The sequence below is a fragment of the Coturnix japonica genome, chromosome 3 (assembly GCF_054131305.1).
Source record: "Coturnix japonica strain WE chromosome 3, WE-NBRP24, whole genome shotgun sequence".
Classification (NCBI taxonomy): Eukaryota; Metazoa; Chordata; class Aves; order Galliformes; family Phasianidae; genus Coturnix; species Coturnix japonica.
Genome location: NC_140665.1, coordinates 17,255,923 through 17,269,339, shown reverse-complemented (window position 1 = coordinate 17,269,339; position 13,417 = coordinate 17,255,923). Strand labels below are relative to the sequence as shown.

General features: G+C 47.8%; 1 protein-coding gene across 9 annotated transcripts in view; it reads left to right on the top strand.

Moving 5' to 3' along the window:
* The first annotated feature begins 408 nt into the window (after nucleotides 1–408).
* The window catches only part of ATL2 (atlastin GTPase 2), a 44,150-nt gene continuing 31,141 nt past the window's right edge, over nucleotides 409–13,417 (top strand). For 6 of the 9 annotated variants that reach the window (XM_085542868.1, XM_015857106.2, XM_032443676.2 and 3 more), the window contains exon 1: nucleotides 7,959–8,043. Coding sequence is in view for 3 of the 9 variants with exons in the window: in XM_015857106.2 (XP_015712592.2) it covers nucleotides 7,983–8,043 (61 nt within the window). In the remaining 6 variants the exon portion in view is untranslated. Of the gene's footprint in view, nucleotides 641–7,958; nucleotides 8,044–8,465; nucleotides 8,580–13,417 lie in introns of those variants that run through there. The other 3 variants (XM_085542867.1, XM_032443677.2, XM_085542865.1) reach the window with 3 other exon arrangements.

Genomic DNA, 13,417 nt, shown 5'->3' with positions numbered 1-13,417 from the left:
CCAGCTGTTTGAGTTTGGACTCTGTTATTAGGCAGGACAGCCACTCTGGCTTGTACAGGGCTGTTTGCTGAAACATCTGTAAAAGAAGAGAGAGACTGCAGCAAGAAGCGTGCCAAGGGCAACAAGCTCATATGTTGCTGCTTTGGAGTGGGCAGCTCATACAACTTTAGCCACAGAAATCAATCCTGGGAATCCTCTCTGGCTTATGCAGAAACTTCCAAGTTGGAAAACAAAATGTTTGAATCTCTCTTGCAGCCTTGCCAGCTCTGGGGTGTGAGCTAAGATGTCTCTGCAACCCCTCTCCTACAGAGCAGTGTTGCAAAAGAGCTCCACCAGATAACTCAGAAATTTGGATTTGATTCCACTGGTGTCAGCAGTTAAACGACTGGCCAAGGGAGGATCATCCCTTTCTCTGGAGGGAGCTGATATGCTTCCAGTTGTGTGCAAGTGCTCTTGATATTTCAGTGAAAATGGATAAACGGCAGCCTAGATTAGGAAGAACAAATGCAAGACAAACGAGCATTCTTCCACAGGGGGACTGAGTGCAAATGGATCTAATAACCAGACGTGTGAGCACTGCCTGAAGTGGCCTGAGACCTCAGAGGATCATTCGTTAAATGCATGGATTTCTGGTGAAGAGGTATGGGGTTGTATTGTGGTGACGGACTGCAGAAGGAAGATGCTCTTGCGGAAGGAACATGAGTGCTAGTGGAGGCTGCCTTGGGCCAGAGCAGGAGCCCAAAGCTGGTCTCAGCAGCTGTTTGTTGTCAGGCTCTGGCTTATCCCCTGGCTTCCTTCATGCTGCCTTTTGCTCCTGGCAAAGACCAGGACCAGCTGCAACACTGGATCTAGATAATGTGTTTCCAACAGAAGACAGATTTTTTGATACGACATAACCCATGTTGGTTACTTTGAGAAGGTTTCTGCCTTCTTTTTATTTTCTGTCCTTGTTAAAGGTAACACAGACCAGCTTCAGACAGAAATTCAGAATGGTGTTAGTCGTGCAGCCACTGTGCAGTGTGGTGAATAACTGAGCACCTTGTCTGAGTTGTGCCCTTGCACTCCCTGGATTCAGCCTGAGCTCTGCTCTGCTTTCCTTCCGGATTTGTGCTGCTTATTTTCCTTTTGTACAGAGCACATGTTCCCTGAGGGGCAGCTTGAGTCCAGAGGTCTTGTCCTAGTGCTTAACTTTGGCTGTGGATTTTGTGTAATACTTGCGAACGCTCAGTTTGGCATTTCTAGCAGCCTTCTACCTCTAGGCTCTGTGTTGCTTCTTGCACAAGCTGCCCTGGGACTGCCTTGCTGGGGACAGAAGTGAACAGACATTCAGGCAGCTGCCAGCATCCCCTTCCCCAGGAGACTGTGGCAGGTACTGAACACAAAGACATTTGTCCTGCAGGCAGGAGTGAGCCATGGGTCCCTCTTCATGCCAGGATGCCTCCAATAGCTGTGACTTGAAGAATCTCCTTGCCATGCAATGTTGGATTAAATCCCTAAGGCGTAAAATGCTGCTGGGTCAGTGTGATCGTATGGTCTTATGCCCTTTGTTCAGCATAGAAACTCCTGCTCATGGAGCAGCCTGCAAACAGAGCCTGCAAATGTGCTACAAGGGAGTGACACACCTGGTTATGCTCCTTGGGCAAAACCTTCACCTGGAGCTGATAGATAGTGAGCCATATGGCAAGTGCTCTGTGCCCTCAGCCTCCTGTGCCCAGCACCCCTTGCAATACTGCTGCCTGCTCTTGCTGTGAAGGACAAAGGGCAAAACATGGGGACTTTAACCACACCAGTGGGCATGCAGATCAGGCAGGAGCAGTGCAGGTCTGGGGACCTCACCTGCAGCATGGCTGGGATCCAAAGCTTTGTCACCACAAAAACATACAAAGCTTTTAAAATCAAAGGACCAGATCAAAGCCGATTTCTTTGGCCTGTAAATGAAGCAGAACAACTTTGCAAAATCAAACTATGCCTAGCAAAATACGGCTGCTTCCTCTAGCTGAGATTTGAATTGCCCAAGGGGAGGTCAGTTTGGCTTTGAATCTTCTTCAAAGTTCTCTGGGTTAAAGAACCAGCATACTTCTTTAAAGCACTGACACCTACCACCTACCTACGGCATCTCCAAGTGCTGACTTGCACAGACCTCAGGCTTGATAAAGAGCATCATGCCTTTCCAGCCCCTTGGTTAATGGTTAGAATTAATTGCACTGCAGCAGCTGCCTCCTTTGACCAACTGTGGAAAAGAGTAATGGATTTTTTCATTTCAGATTTTGTCCTTTGAATTATTTATTTATTGTGACTGTTTCACTTTAAACTGCGGGCTCCTGAAGTCAGCCTGCTGCTGCAGAATCCTCTGTGGGCTGCTGCATCCCTGAGCAGGTACATGTTTGGAAGTTTAAGGAATGGTGTTTGAAAAAAATTGCCAACTATGTCTAAAGGCAGGAGGCTTTTTTTCCAGTTCACTTGATGTATAATTGCCACCTGGTCTATCGCAGCCTCACAGAAGTACTGGTGTGGGAAGGAGCTTGTGCATGCTCTCCATCCTCACAGCAGCTCCGTGCTTACTTTGGTTAGATGCTCACAGGCCATGGAACCGGCTGAGAAGGTATGCTGAGAGTTTAGACAACATGAAGCCAAGTTCAGAAACAAATTCCTTGTTGTATCTGTTGGAATAAGGCTACTGATGACACTGGTTTTAATTGATTACAGAATAAGCTGGATCTGAACCAGGTGGGTCCATCCTTGTGCCTTCAGTGGATTATTAAGATCCCTGTTCTCCTCCTCTATGTGTATCTGGGATGTTCCAGGCAGCTCCGGGTCCCCTCTGGTTGCTGTTCTCTGAGGGATGGTGTCAGATGCCCAAGGTTGCTCCCCCCAAGTCTGAAAGATTAGATGGAAGTTTTCTGGGTGGGAAATGTCCCAGGGCTGAGGTCAGTGACAGAAATGTAACATTGGTTATACAATCCGCTGTTAAATAATCGTTCAGGGCCACTGTGCCTGCCAGGTGGCTGTTGCTGGCAGTGGGGCTGCCTGGAAAACTGGCTGTGCTTTGCAGGACCTCTGATCCCCAGACAAGAAGCAGGAAAAACAGTTACATGCTTTGCTTTGGGCCATCCCATACCTGGGCCCTCCTACTTGTGCCTTGGGGTTTCCTGTTGGTGAAGGGCATAACAGCCTCTCAATGGAACAACTTATTTGCAAAGCCAGCACTATGATGTTTGCAGCAGGGAGCTGCTCTCTGCATCTCTTAGAGCTGCAGTGAGGGGAAAAGCTGGGGTTGGGACAACCCGGCACAAACCCCTCTGGGTGAGGATGAGCCCTACAGAGTTACCAGCATTGGTTCCCAGCATGCAAGACCCACACCAGTGTCACACTCTCAGGCACCAGTTTTGTGCAGTGCTGCTCATCTGGGTCTGGGTCTCATTTAATGGCACTGCACTAATGACTTCAGACCTGCTGCAGAACAAAGAAGCTGAAAAAAAGCATATGGAAAACACCAGGAAATGTGTAGGAAGGGCTTAGAACGACCCGTGTTGTCTCCAGGGTGCTGTGACAATTTGTCGTAGGAAATAGAGGCCAAGTCCAGGGAGAGGCTGCACTTGTGGCACAGGGAGAGCTCCCAGAGCAAAGCTGGAAAGTGGTGGTGCTATGCTCTGAGCCTAAGCTTTGCTGCCCTGAGTTGCCTTCCTTTAGCACACATTTACAGCTAGTTAGCCTATTTTTGCTGGTTGTTTTCTTCCTAATAAGGGAATTTGGCAGGTGGCTGTTCTCTCCTGAGGGTGAGGGAGAGCACCTCGATGAGCTGATGTAGGGCCTGTCAAATTCCTGTTTTCAGTTTGGAGAGTGAGAAATAGATAAACTGGGGGATGGCTGGATGGCACAAACATGGCTTGGGTTGTCCTTTACTTGTGTTGCGCCCTGCTAAATCCTGCATTAATAGGTGCAAAACTGGGTATCTGTGGTTCTGTGAAGCTGAAGAAATGAGGTTCTTGGTTTCACCTGTTGCTGATCTGCCTCTCTCTTCTATGAGGTCCAAAGGCTGCAATCAGCAGGGCTATGCCAGGAAATGGCCTAGGAAATGGCAGCTGGTGCTGATGTAGGAGTGAAAATGGATAATGCCAGGCACTTTTCACCCTCATGTCCTTTGCAGCACTTCTCACAAAGCAGGTAGGAGTCATAAGCTGGGTCTCCTGCCATCCCTTCTGCTCCACACCAGATGCAGTGGGGACCCCAGACTGCCAGATCACTGGCACTACACATGCAGCTTACCTGCCTCTGACATCAGGCTGTTCTGTTTTTCCTTTACAGCGAATTGCTCAACACCCAAGTGCTGCAAAGCTGTGGCACAGTGTGCTCTTTGGTGCCTAGTTTCATGTGATCCAGGGAGGCATTCTGGTTTAATGCTGCTGTTTTGTTGTTTAATCCTGCTTGATTTTCCTTAACACCTTTCCAAATGTTTTAAGCTATCCTTTGTGGTGTTCATCCACTGTTTAATCTGAGATCAAATGATTGTATCTTAATCTCTGGATCTCAAATGAATTTGAGTTTGGGCAGCTAGCCCTCTACTGCAGCCAGCCTGCATTTACCCAGGGTGGGGAAAATCAGGTAAGGAATGAAACGTCTTTTCTCTCTATTTTTCTTTCACTCAAACTAACATTTCTTATCATAGGAGTTGGAAAGGACCTCTGGAGATCATTGAGTCCAACTCCCCTGCTAAAGCAGACTGCACAGAGTAGGTTATGCAGAAGAGTCTCCAGGCAGGATCTGCCTATGGCCATGATGTAGACCCACAACTCAGGCACACTGAAAGGTGCTTGGAGAAAAACTGAATGTGTATTCTCACTTTCATTGAAAGTATATTAATTAAATATGTATGCTAATCCAGAGTGATTAAAAAGCACATTCTGCTTTGTGTCCTAGGCTTGGCACAGGGCTTGACTGAATTTGGAAATGCAGATGGCAAAGCTGGTCTGATACTTCATGTCTAGTCTCAGCTCCAGGCTTTGATTTAATGCCAGAGATTGAATCCAAGCAGTTTCACTGGTGTATTAAGGATTATGCCCTAGCTCTGGGCCTGGCTCAAATCAGAGGGTGGGTATCTGTTTTTCCTGGAGGCTGTTTCTGCTTCAGGCACCCTATCATAAGCCCACAGTGCTGGTGGAAGATCCCCAGAGACCAAGGCACTGTTGGAACTGGGTCTCAAACCAGCTCCTTCTGGTGGTTACTACATTTTTGAGGCTTGGGATTTGCTACCTGTGTCCTTGGTGGGGAAGACCACAAGAGCCCAAATCTTCTCTTGCTGAGGAGAGTCGAGCACAGTGGGTTGTAGCTATGTTGCATCTAGACGCGTCTGAATGTGGGCAATAGACTGACACAGTCTCATCCAAGGGTGGGGGGATGGAAATATGGGGGACAAGGCTGGTGAGAGTTTGCTTCCTTGGGAAGGATCATGAGAGCTGCAACTTGGCTTCTTTGGTGTCATGGGAATTCACAGAAGAATCCCTCTTTTGAGCTAATTCATCACTATGCAGCCAGTCTGGACCTGCAGGCAAAGAAACCACGTGAAACCCTGGGAATGAACCACCCGCTTTCTTAAGGGACCTGTAAATCTCGCCCAGCAGGGCTGCAGACACGTAGCTGTGAAGGATGCAAATTATCTCTTCTGTAATGAGCACCTTTAGTACAGTCACATTCAGTCCTGCAGACAATCCAGAGCCAGCTCTGCCTGCACAAGGCTCAATGTAGAATAACGTTCCCAGGTATAGACATTAGCCATTAGGAAATGCCAACAAAGGGACCTTGAACACCAGAGGTACATAGAGAGGCCCACATAGGGCAAGAAAAAGCAGTTAAAAACTCATGTGGAAAAGCTGGTATCGTGATGACATTTAACATGTGTACTCCCAGGCTGGTGTCATTTTTGAATGCAGAGGCAGGTCAGAAACCAAGGCAGGCTTGTCCTCAGAGCAAGGCCAGGGGCTGTGCCACTGTAGGCAGAGTGGCTTCTCTTTGCTGCAGGTTCTTTACCATTCTGTAAGCAGCCTCTAAGGGAGTCGTTTTCTAGGCCTGGATTTGAGCTGTCTTCATCTCATTATGCTTTTGCCTAACAGTGAGATGGAATTTGCACTGTGTTTATAGAGACTCAAATGATAGAAGTCTGTTTGAGCAAATGCTTGCACATGAAAGCTTCAGCTGGTTAGAGTTTTTCCTTTCCACCAGCAGAAGTAAATCACTTAGCTGTTCACTTCTCTGAAAACTTCAACCAACCTGAAGGTAGTGCAGGACAGGGCAGAAGACTCCCTTTCCATTTGCACCTGTGGGATTGCCACCATCTCACAGAGGGGAGACCTAAACCAAAGCATTACTCTGGAGTCTGTCCCTTGCCCTTCCTCCGGCAGTGCCACAGCCTCTTGATGTAAGTCCTTAATCCTGAGCAGACTGTGCAATAACACCTTCAGGCTGAAAATGGATTATGCCCTGCCTCAAAGGTTCTTGGGCTGCAATCCCAGTTTTGTCTTGGGAGAGACCAGCAAAGTGGCCCAGTCCCTCCTGTGAAAGCACCTGCAGGCAATTCCTGCAGCTGGTGCCTAGCAACGTGCTCTGAGCTGCTCTAACAACAGCTAAAATTCAATGTTATTTCATCCCTCCTCCCCAGAGGAGCAGCTCTTGAGTCATCACCAGAGGAGATGGGATGCGTCTCCCACTCGGCTTGCTATAAATGAGTGGTATGTGAGGGGCTGCTCTCTGCCTCTTAAGTGCAGGCACTGCTGCCAGCTGAAATGTTGTCTCCACTGAGCACACAGAACAGCTGCAGGTTCAGGAGATTTGGTGAACTGGTTTTTTTTCCTTCCCTTCCTAACTCACTTTCTGCTCCCAACAGCTTCTCTGCCTTGTCAGAACTTTCTGCAGGGAAGCTGCTTGCCCAGGTAGGGCTGGTATCCCACGTTACCATGCTCAGCTGAAAGCATCCAACCAAGTATGGATCTTTGCTAAGCACCATCTTGGTTTGGGCAAACCCAAAGCCGTGTGCCTGCTGCCCACCACAGCAAACACATAAACAGTTACAAGCTCAGGGCTGTGGTGGGCACTCTCTAAATTACACACACAAGAAGTCTTAGATTGCCGGCATCTTAGATGCCTGCATTGGTTGCAGCCATCCCTCAATTCAAGAGTCTGTCATGGGGAAACAGCGAATGTCAGTGAGAAAATATGAATCCGATCTGGGCTTTCTTAGTGTGAAATCAGTTTGGCTTAAGCAGTTTCAGTGCTAACTCCTTGCTGGCCTGAGTTGGACGCAGGCAGCAAGCAATGGTGGAGATGGGGCCATTTGTAGACAGGAGTCGATGTGTTGAGCCCAGCTCCTCAGCTGGGAAGATGTCTCCTTTCTTCATGTGAACGGGGCAGAATTAAGGCTGAGCTTTCTGACCTCTGCGTTCTTAATATCTGTTCTCACGTTACAGCAGCAGTAAATCCTGCTGCACAGAATGGAAATCAAGCCATGTGTATCTATATGCAGTGCTTCAGACTCTCCTTTGCATGAGCTCTTCTGGACTCGTTCAGAAATCAGGCTGTTTATCAGCAGCAGAGCTTGGAAACTTCTTGATTGCTATTTATTTTTTCCCCGCTCCTTAGATTCATACCGAGCTGCTGAATCTGAACTATATCATACTAACGGGATTTCTGGCTTCTAGTGTGTTTTACTTCAAGGCGTATCCATACACCTGACCTATATACGTCTGAAATACCCCTAAATCCCCCATTCCTTCATAGTCACTAACCCACACCTCGAGCCCGTCGAACGCACACCGCGCATGCGCCTTCCCTCACGCGCCACCGGCGTGTTGCGCATGCGCCGCCCCTCCCGCGCGGTGCAGCCGGCGGCACTAGGACCCATCGTGCCCGCGCCCCGCGCGCCGCCGTCGGGCGCTAAAGGTCTGGCGGCGGAGCTGTGACGTCACGGCGAGTTAATTTTAAACCCGGACAAGATGGCGGACAGGGACGCGGCGCGGCGCGCGGGGTCGACCCGCCAACGGCCCGAGGCGGCAGGTAGCGCGGCCCGCCGGGAGCACGGCGGCGGTGGGGGGCGGCGGCGGGAGCTCCGAGCGGGGCCGGGAGGCGGGAGCCGGCCGCGGGGGTCGCGGGGGGAGGCCCCGGGTTCTCCCCCCTCCTCAAAATGGCGGGGGCGGCCGCCGGCCCCAGCGGAGTGAAGGCGGCGGGGGACGGAGCGCCGTCCCCTCGGCCCGGCCCGGCCCGGCCCGGCTCGGCTCGGCCCGTTCCGCCGCTCGCTCTGCCCGCGCGGCCCGCCGCTCTGCAGGGCGGACAGGGGCTGCTGCTGCTCGGGCCGGGGGCCGCCGACCCCGCTCATGTCACGGCGTGTGCGTGCTGCGGGAATGCGGGGCTGGGCCCAACGCCGGCTGCGGGCACCTCGGGCAGCCGGGCGCTGAGCAGGCTCTGCACGCACAGCCTCGGGCCGCTCTCCGTGCGCAGCCCTGCACCGTGCTCACACCTAACGCGTCTTATGGCAGCGATGGGACGTGGTTCTGTTTGGGGCTGAGTCTCACATAGGCTGGAGTTTGCGCAGTGTGGGTTTGTTTTCCTTTTTTTTTTAGTACATGTATATCCATTTTACACGGCTAGCTCTCGAGGATAGCTTAAACTTCAGGCTGTAGGTCTGCATTACTGCCTGGATGAGGAACCCGGGTCTTGCGAAGTCAGTAGTGTCTGAAACACACACCTCGGTTGTATCAGGAGAGTGGTTAGGCCCTGGAACAGGCTGCCCAGGGAGGTTGTGGATGCCCCGTCCTTGGAGGTGTTCAAGACCAGGTTGGACGGTGCCCTGGGCAACCTGATCTAGTAAAGGTGTATGTTTGGTGGCCCTGCCAGGCAGGGGGGTTGGAACTACATGATCCTTGAGGTCCCTTCCAACCCGGCTCATTATGTGATTCTGTGATCAGGTTTTAGTGCTGCATTTGGGTGCTGAGCTGTTTGAACAACTTTTAACAACTCTCACTTAATTTAGAAACAGAAGGGTGGAACTAAGCATGGTTAAACAAAGCTCGCAGATGCCATGTGGCGGTATTGGTTCAGATTGCTTCTTCTGCAAGCCAGCTAGGAGCTGGGAAGGCTGACAGTGCTGTAAGCTGGCAGGTGCAGAGCTGCTGCTCTGACTTTCTTCTAGGGGAGGGATAGGAGAAAGCTACTGAGCTGTTTCAATAAAGTTGTGGTGCCGCCAGAGATAGAAACTGAGAATGTGATTCTGCTGGGCTATTTGGTGCTCTGTTTTCCATTCCTCCATTCCTAGTGCTGCTGAATCTTATTCGTTGGTTCTGTGTTTTCAGTGTTATGTGGCGTAATAACCTTGAAAGTAGTAGGTTATTGCTTAACTTGCTGTGGGTCAGAAGTGTACCAGCATACCTGTAATCAATGGCCTTTAAGGTAGCTGTGTCATCGTTAGCGAGGGAAATGAGTATGTCACTGTTAAGTTGCTTAGGTATTTTAGGAATAGGGCAACGTAACTGACAGGGTCTGCATGTAAAGATATGGGTGATCCTTTCATGCCTGCAGAACAGCTTTCTGAACATTGAAATAAAGCGGCGTGGAGTAGTTAAAAGGCAAGATAAGCAATGGGAGAGGCCTATAACTCCTTCTGTACCTTTACTGATTGTTGCTTACCAGCTGTTATGTTCTAGTTTATAGTAAAGCCTCTCATGATGTTCCAGTTCCTTCTCAAATAATAGCCAGAGCTCTGTGATGTTTCAGCTGTGAATCTTTTGAAAGTCAGGAGTAGGACTGAGGAAGGCTGGATTCTTTCCTTTTTCATGTTGTTCTCCTGCCTGCAGCTTAAGTAAACTTCTAGAATAGTTCAGGTGAAGCTGTTCTATGCTGGAACTATTGTGGAAGCCTTCCTGTAAGCGTGGCGTGCTCTGCTGGCTCAGAGAGGCCAGGCTGCCCTTGTTTATGCCTGGTGGTCTGCAGTGCTTGAGCAAAGTCCTGTGGGGGTTCTGCTACTTGGGTACGTTATGCCAGTTCTGGTGCCTGTGTATCAGTTAAACATCTGTGATTAATGTCTGCTTACTGACTAGGCTAATGAAGTACTGCTGAACAGAGCAAGGCCCAATGATGTAGGAGTGACTGTTTGCTCTCCTTCTCCTGGTAAGAACGGGAGCACAACCTCAAGCTGGCTAGGCTGGATAAGTGCAGGTGTGTGTGGGAGGGAAGGAGGGACGGGGATTTTTCTCTGATGTAATAACAGGGTGCTTATCTCCTGATGGCCATGTTGCAACCTCTCTGACTTGGAGTTTTGTCCAGCTGTGAAAACAGAGGTAACAAATGCAGGTGAATTGTTTTGTGTTCTTGCTTTGGTAGTGAAATGCATTGATGTGCTGGTCTCCACAAGTTGGGTCACAGGTTTTACTGGAGCACTGCGATAACTTGTTCCAACGTTGTGCTTGTTCTTAGCAAACTTTACATGTTTTTAGCACGGTCCGTAAAGGAAGTTTTAACAATTCCAAGGACATTCATAAGGGAAAACTGCCAGGTTTCACTTCAGACTTAACTGGAAGTCGGATTAAAGTTGTTGTTACTGCACTGCAGTTGTGGACAGCCCCTGTCCTGGCAGTGATTTCTGGGCTGCTGGTATGGAAATTTTTGAGTGGGAAGTTTTCAGCTTTAATACCAGGGAAAATTGTGTCCTTGTTTTTGTTGTTGCTGCATGCTGTGTTTATAATGAGATCTTCAACTTGCTAGTTTGAGGATCCTTTGCCAACGCTTTGCTAAATTCTGTCTTAGCATCTCAAACTTGCTATACTAGTTATTGACGTGGTAGGGTTTTGTCCTACCTCTCGACTACGTAAGGTGAACAAGGCAAAAAATATTCTATGAGCATCTGCTTGGACTTGCAGTGTGTCTCATTCATAAGCAGCCAGAAAGGAGCTTTCAGAAGTAATTGCATGCATAATTTCTTGTCTATTCTTAGTGGAAAATGGTTGGATCTATTCCTCAAAATGCTTCCAGCAACCCAAACTTTAAACTTGAGATGTCTGGGAGGAAAGATGAAAGATGCTGTTAGTGACATTAAGGATATTATTTTGTTTGAGAGCAGCTTTTGAGGTCAGAGTGCTGTAAAGTTGATTTACACATGAATTTATTTGTGGCGTTGGGATTTGTCTGTGAAACAAATAGGTCTGTTCTTTGAATGAGTTTAAGATACATGTGAAACATTACTAAGACTGAGGTCTGCTGTTCTGTTCAGCTGCAAAGTGACAATTGATACGAAGTGAGTTACATCTGTTAGAATAAGGTTTGTAATCAAGTCGTTTCTAGCAACAAATTAACATGTATTAGGGATTAATTTTCTGAGGGCATTGATGGCTGACTTGTCACTTCTGCTTATTTCTGAAAGGAATTAATACGTTTTATCTAGTGTTCATTTTCAGGAGTGGCAGACCTTTACGTGCTTGCTAAATATATGTTTTGGAACACATCCAGCATGAAAATCTGAGGAACTTGGACGTTTAAACTTTGGGAGTCTTCTGTTCAACCAGGAAGCCTGAAATGAAATCCATGGGACAGATTTCATACTCTTAGGTCTTGGTTGACTGTGTTTATCTTCTAAGACTCAAAGATAACACTCATTACCTTCTGTAGCTGCACAAACAAGTTACTGTGAGGTGATCAAGAGCATAAAGTAATGCTGGGCAAGTAGCTGCCTGCTGCTGTCTAACTGGAGTTGTCACTGCTGCAAAGCAAGGAGCTCACCCTCCTCTTTCCTTTTGGGAGGGAGCATACACGTGCTATCACAGCGCTATTGACAGTATGTTCACCCAGCGAGTTACCTCTATAGCAGGTTGTTCATGTACTTATATATCCAAAAGCTTTCCAGTTGGCTTGCATGGAGTCAATCACTGCAAACCCCTGCCCTTGCATGCAGGTATTACTCCTTGAGGTAACAAAACCAGTTGGTTTCTCATTCTGGTGTGAGAATAGTAGTAGGTCTTAGTGCTCAGTATGATCTCTGGAGCTGAAATAAGCACTTTCTGTCTTTGGCCTTTATAACATTAACTAAACAGGAAGTAGCTGGCTCCTGTTTATGGCTGGAAGATCTTAAGGCAAAACATCTGGTACCAAAGATGGCATTACTGAGTCATGCAGCATCTAGGGTAGCCTGACAAAAGTTACCTGAATGAATACAGTGAGCCATGTTGGGAAGTCGTGTTGGTGCCTCTTGGTGAATGCTTGCACTGAGCTAATTGGCAATAGAATATATGGAATTTGTTTATGAAAGACTAAGTTTTGGAGGTATTTTGTCCTGCTTTTCTCTGTTGTGCAGGGAAAGATAAGAGAACTGTCAGAGTTTTAAAACCACGCTGTGTTGCTCTTTGAAGACTGAAATAGAAGCTAAACCAGAAAGGCAGAAAAGTTGAGGACTCAATAAAACGTACAGGTTGCAGGTATGGAGTTTAGAATGTAATTTAGAATGGAATTTTGAGTAAATTGAAAGCAGAATGTGGTTTGATCTTATGCAGCTGTTGCTTAAGTGAGGTGAGAATGGGATTCCTGTCAGCAGTTACTGTCAAATTGTAATATAGTCGTATTGGATTTGTAAGTTTCTTTTGGGTCTCAGTACAGTATTTGAAGTGGCTTTTTGAGCAGTGTGTTGTATAACCGCTCCAGCACGACAAGGCTTTTTTTTTGTTTGTTTTATTTGGCTTCTATACAGTTTTCAACCTGTTGCAGAATGTATCAACTGCTTGTACTGACGCGTTAGGATTAATTCCTGTACATTGTGGATACTTGGAAAAACTGTTCTCGCCTCTTATCTTCTCAAACAGGGCTGTCCTGGTGAGTGGAAGAGTCAGCACGGTTATTTTAACCATCTCTTTAAGCCCCGTCCTGTGATAGTGCAGCCTGCAAGCCTGAGTGCTGCGTCTTAGTCCTTTTTCCTGTAACCCTTCCTGTGTTCTCAGCTCCAGAGATAGATGCAAGAAACGCTCCTCTGGCTTTTGCTTGTGACTGTCTCACTTTGTGTAGTGAGATCTACTTGTGGAAACTTAGGTAACTGGGGGAAATGGAAGATAACATTTGTAAGTCCTTTGCCTAATGCAGAGATCATTATAGTACTGATTTCAGGCTGTGAACAATCACTCCAAGTACATGAAATCACTTGAAAAGTTATCTTGTTTTTAGGAGAAAGCTTTCTTAGACTTTGTAGTTTGGAAGAAACCTGAAAGAATTGTTTTTAGTAACACCAACAGTGTTACTCTAAACCTGGCCCGAAAGTTGCCCTTGAGGCAGTTATCATGTATCTTCCAGGCAGCGAAGTCTTAAGGTTCCCGCTGGGATAAGGGTGGGAGTGCAGTACAAAATACATAAAAGGAAATGTTTCTAAATGCTCCTGCGTCAGACTGATTAGTACAGTAAT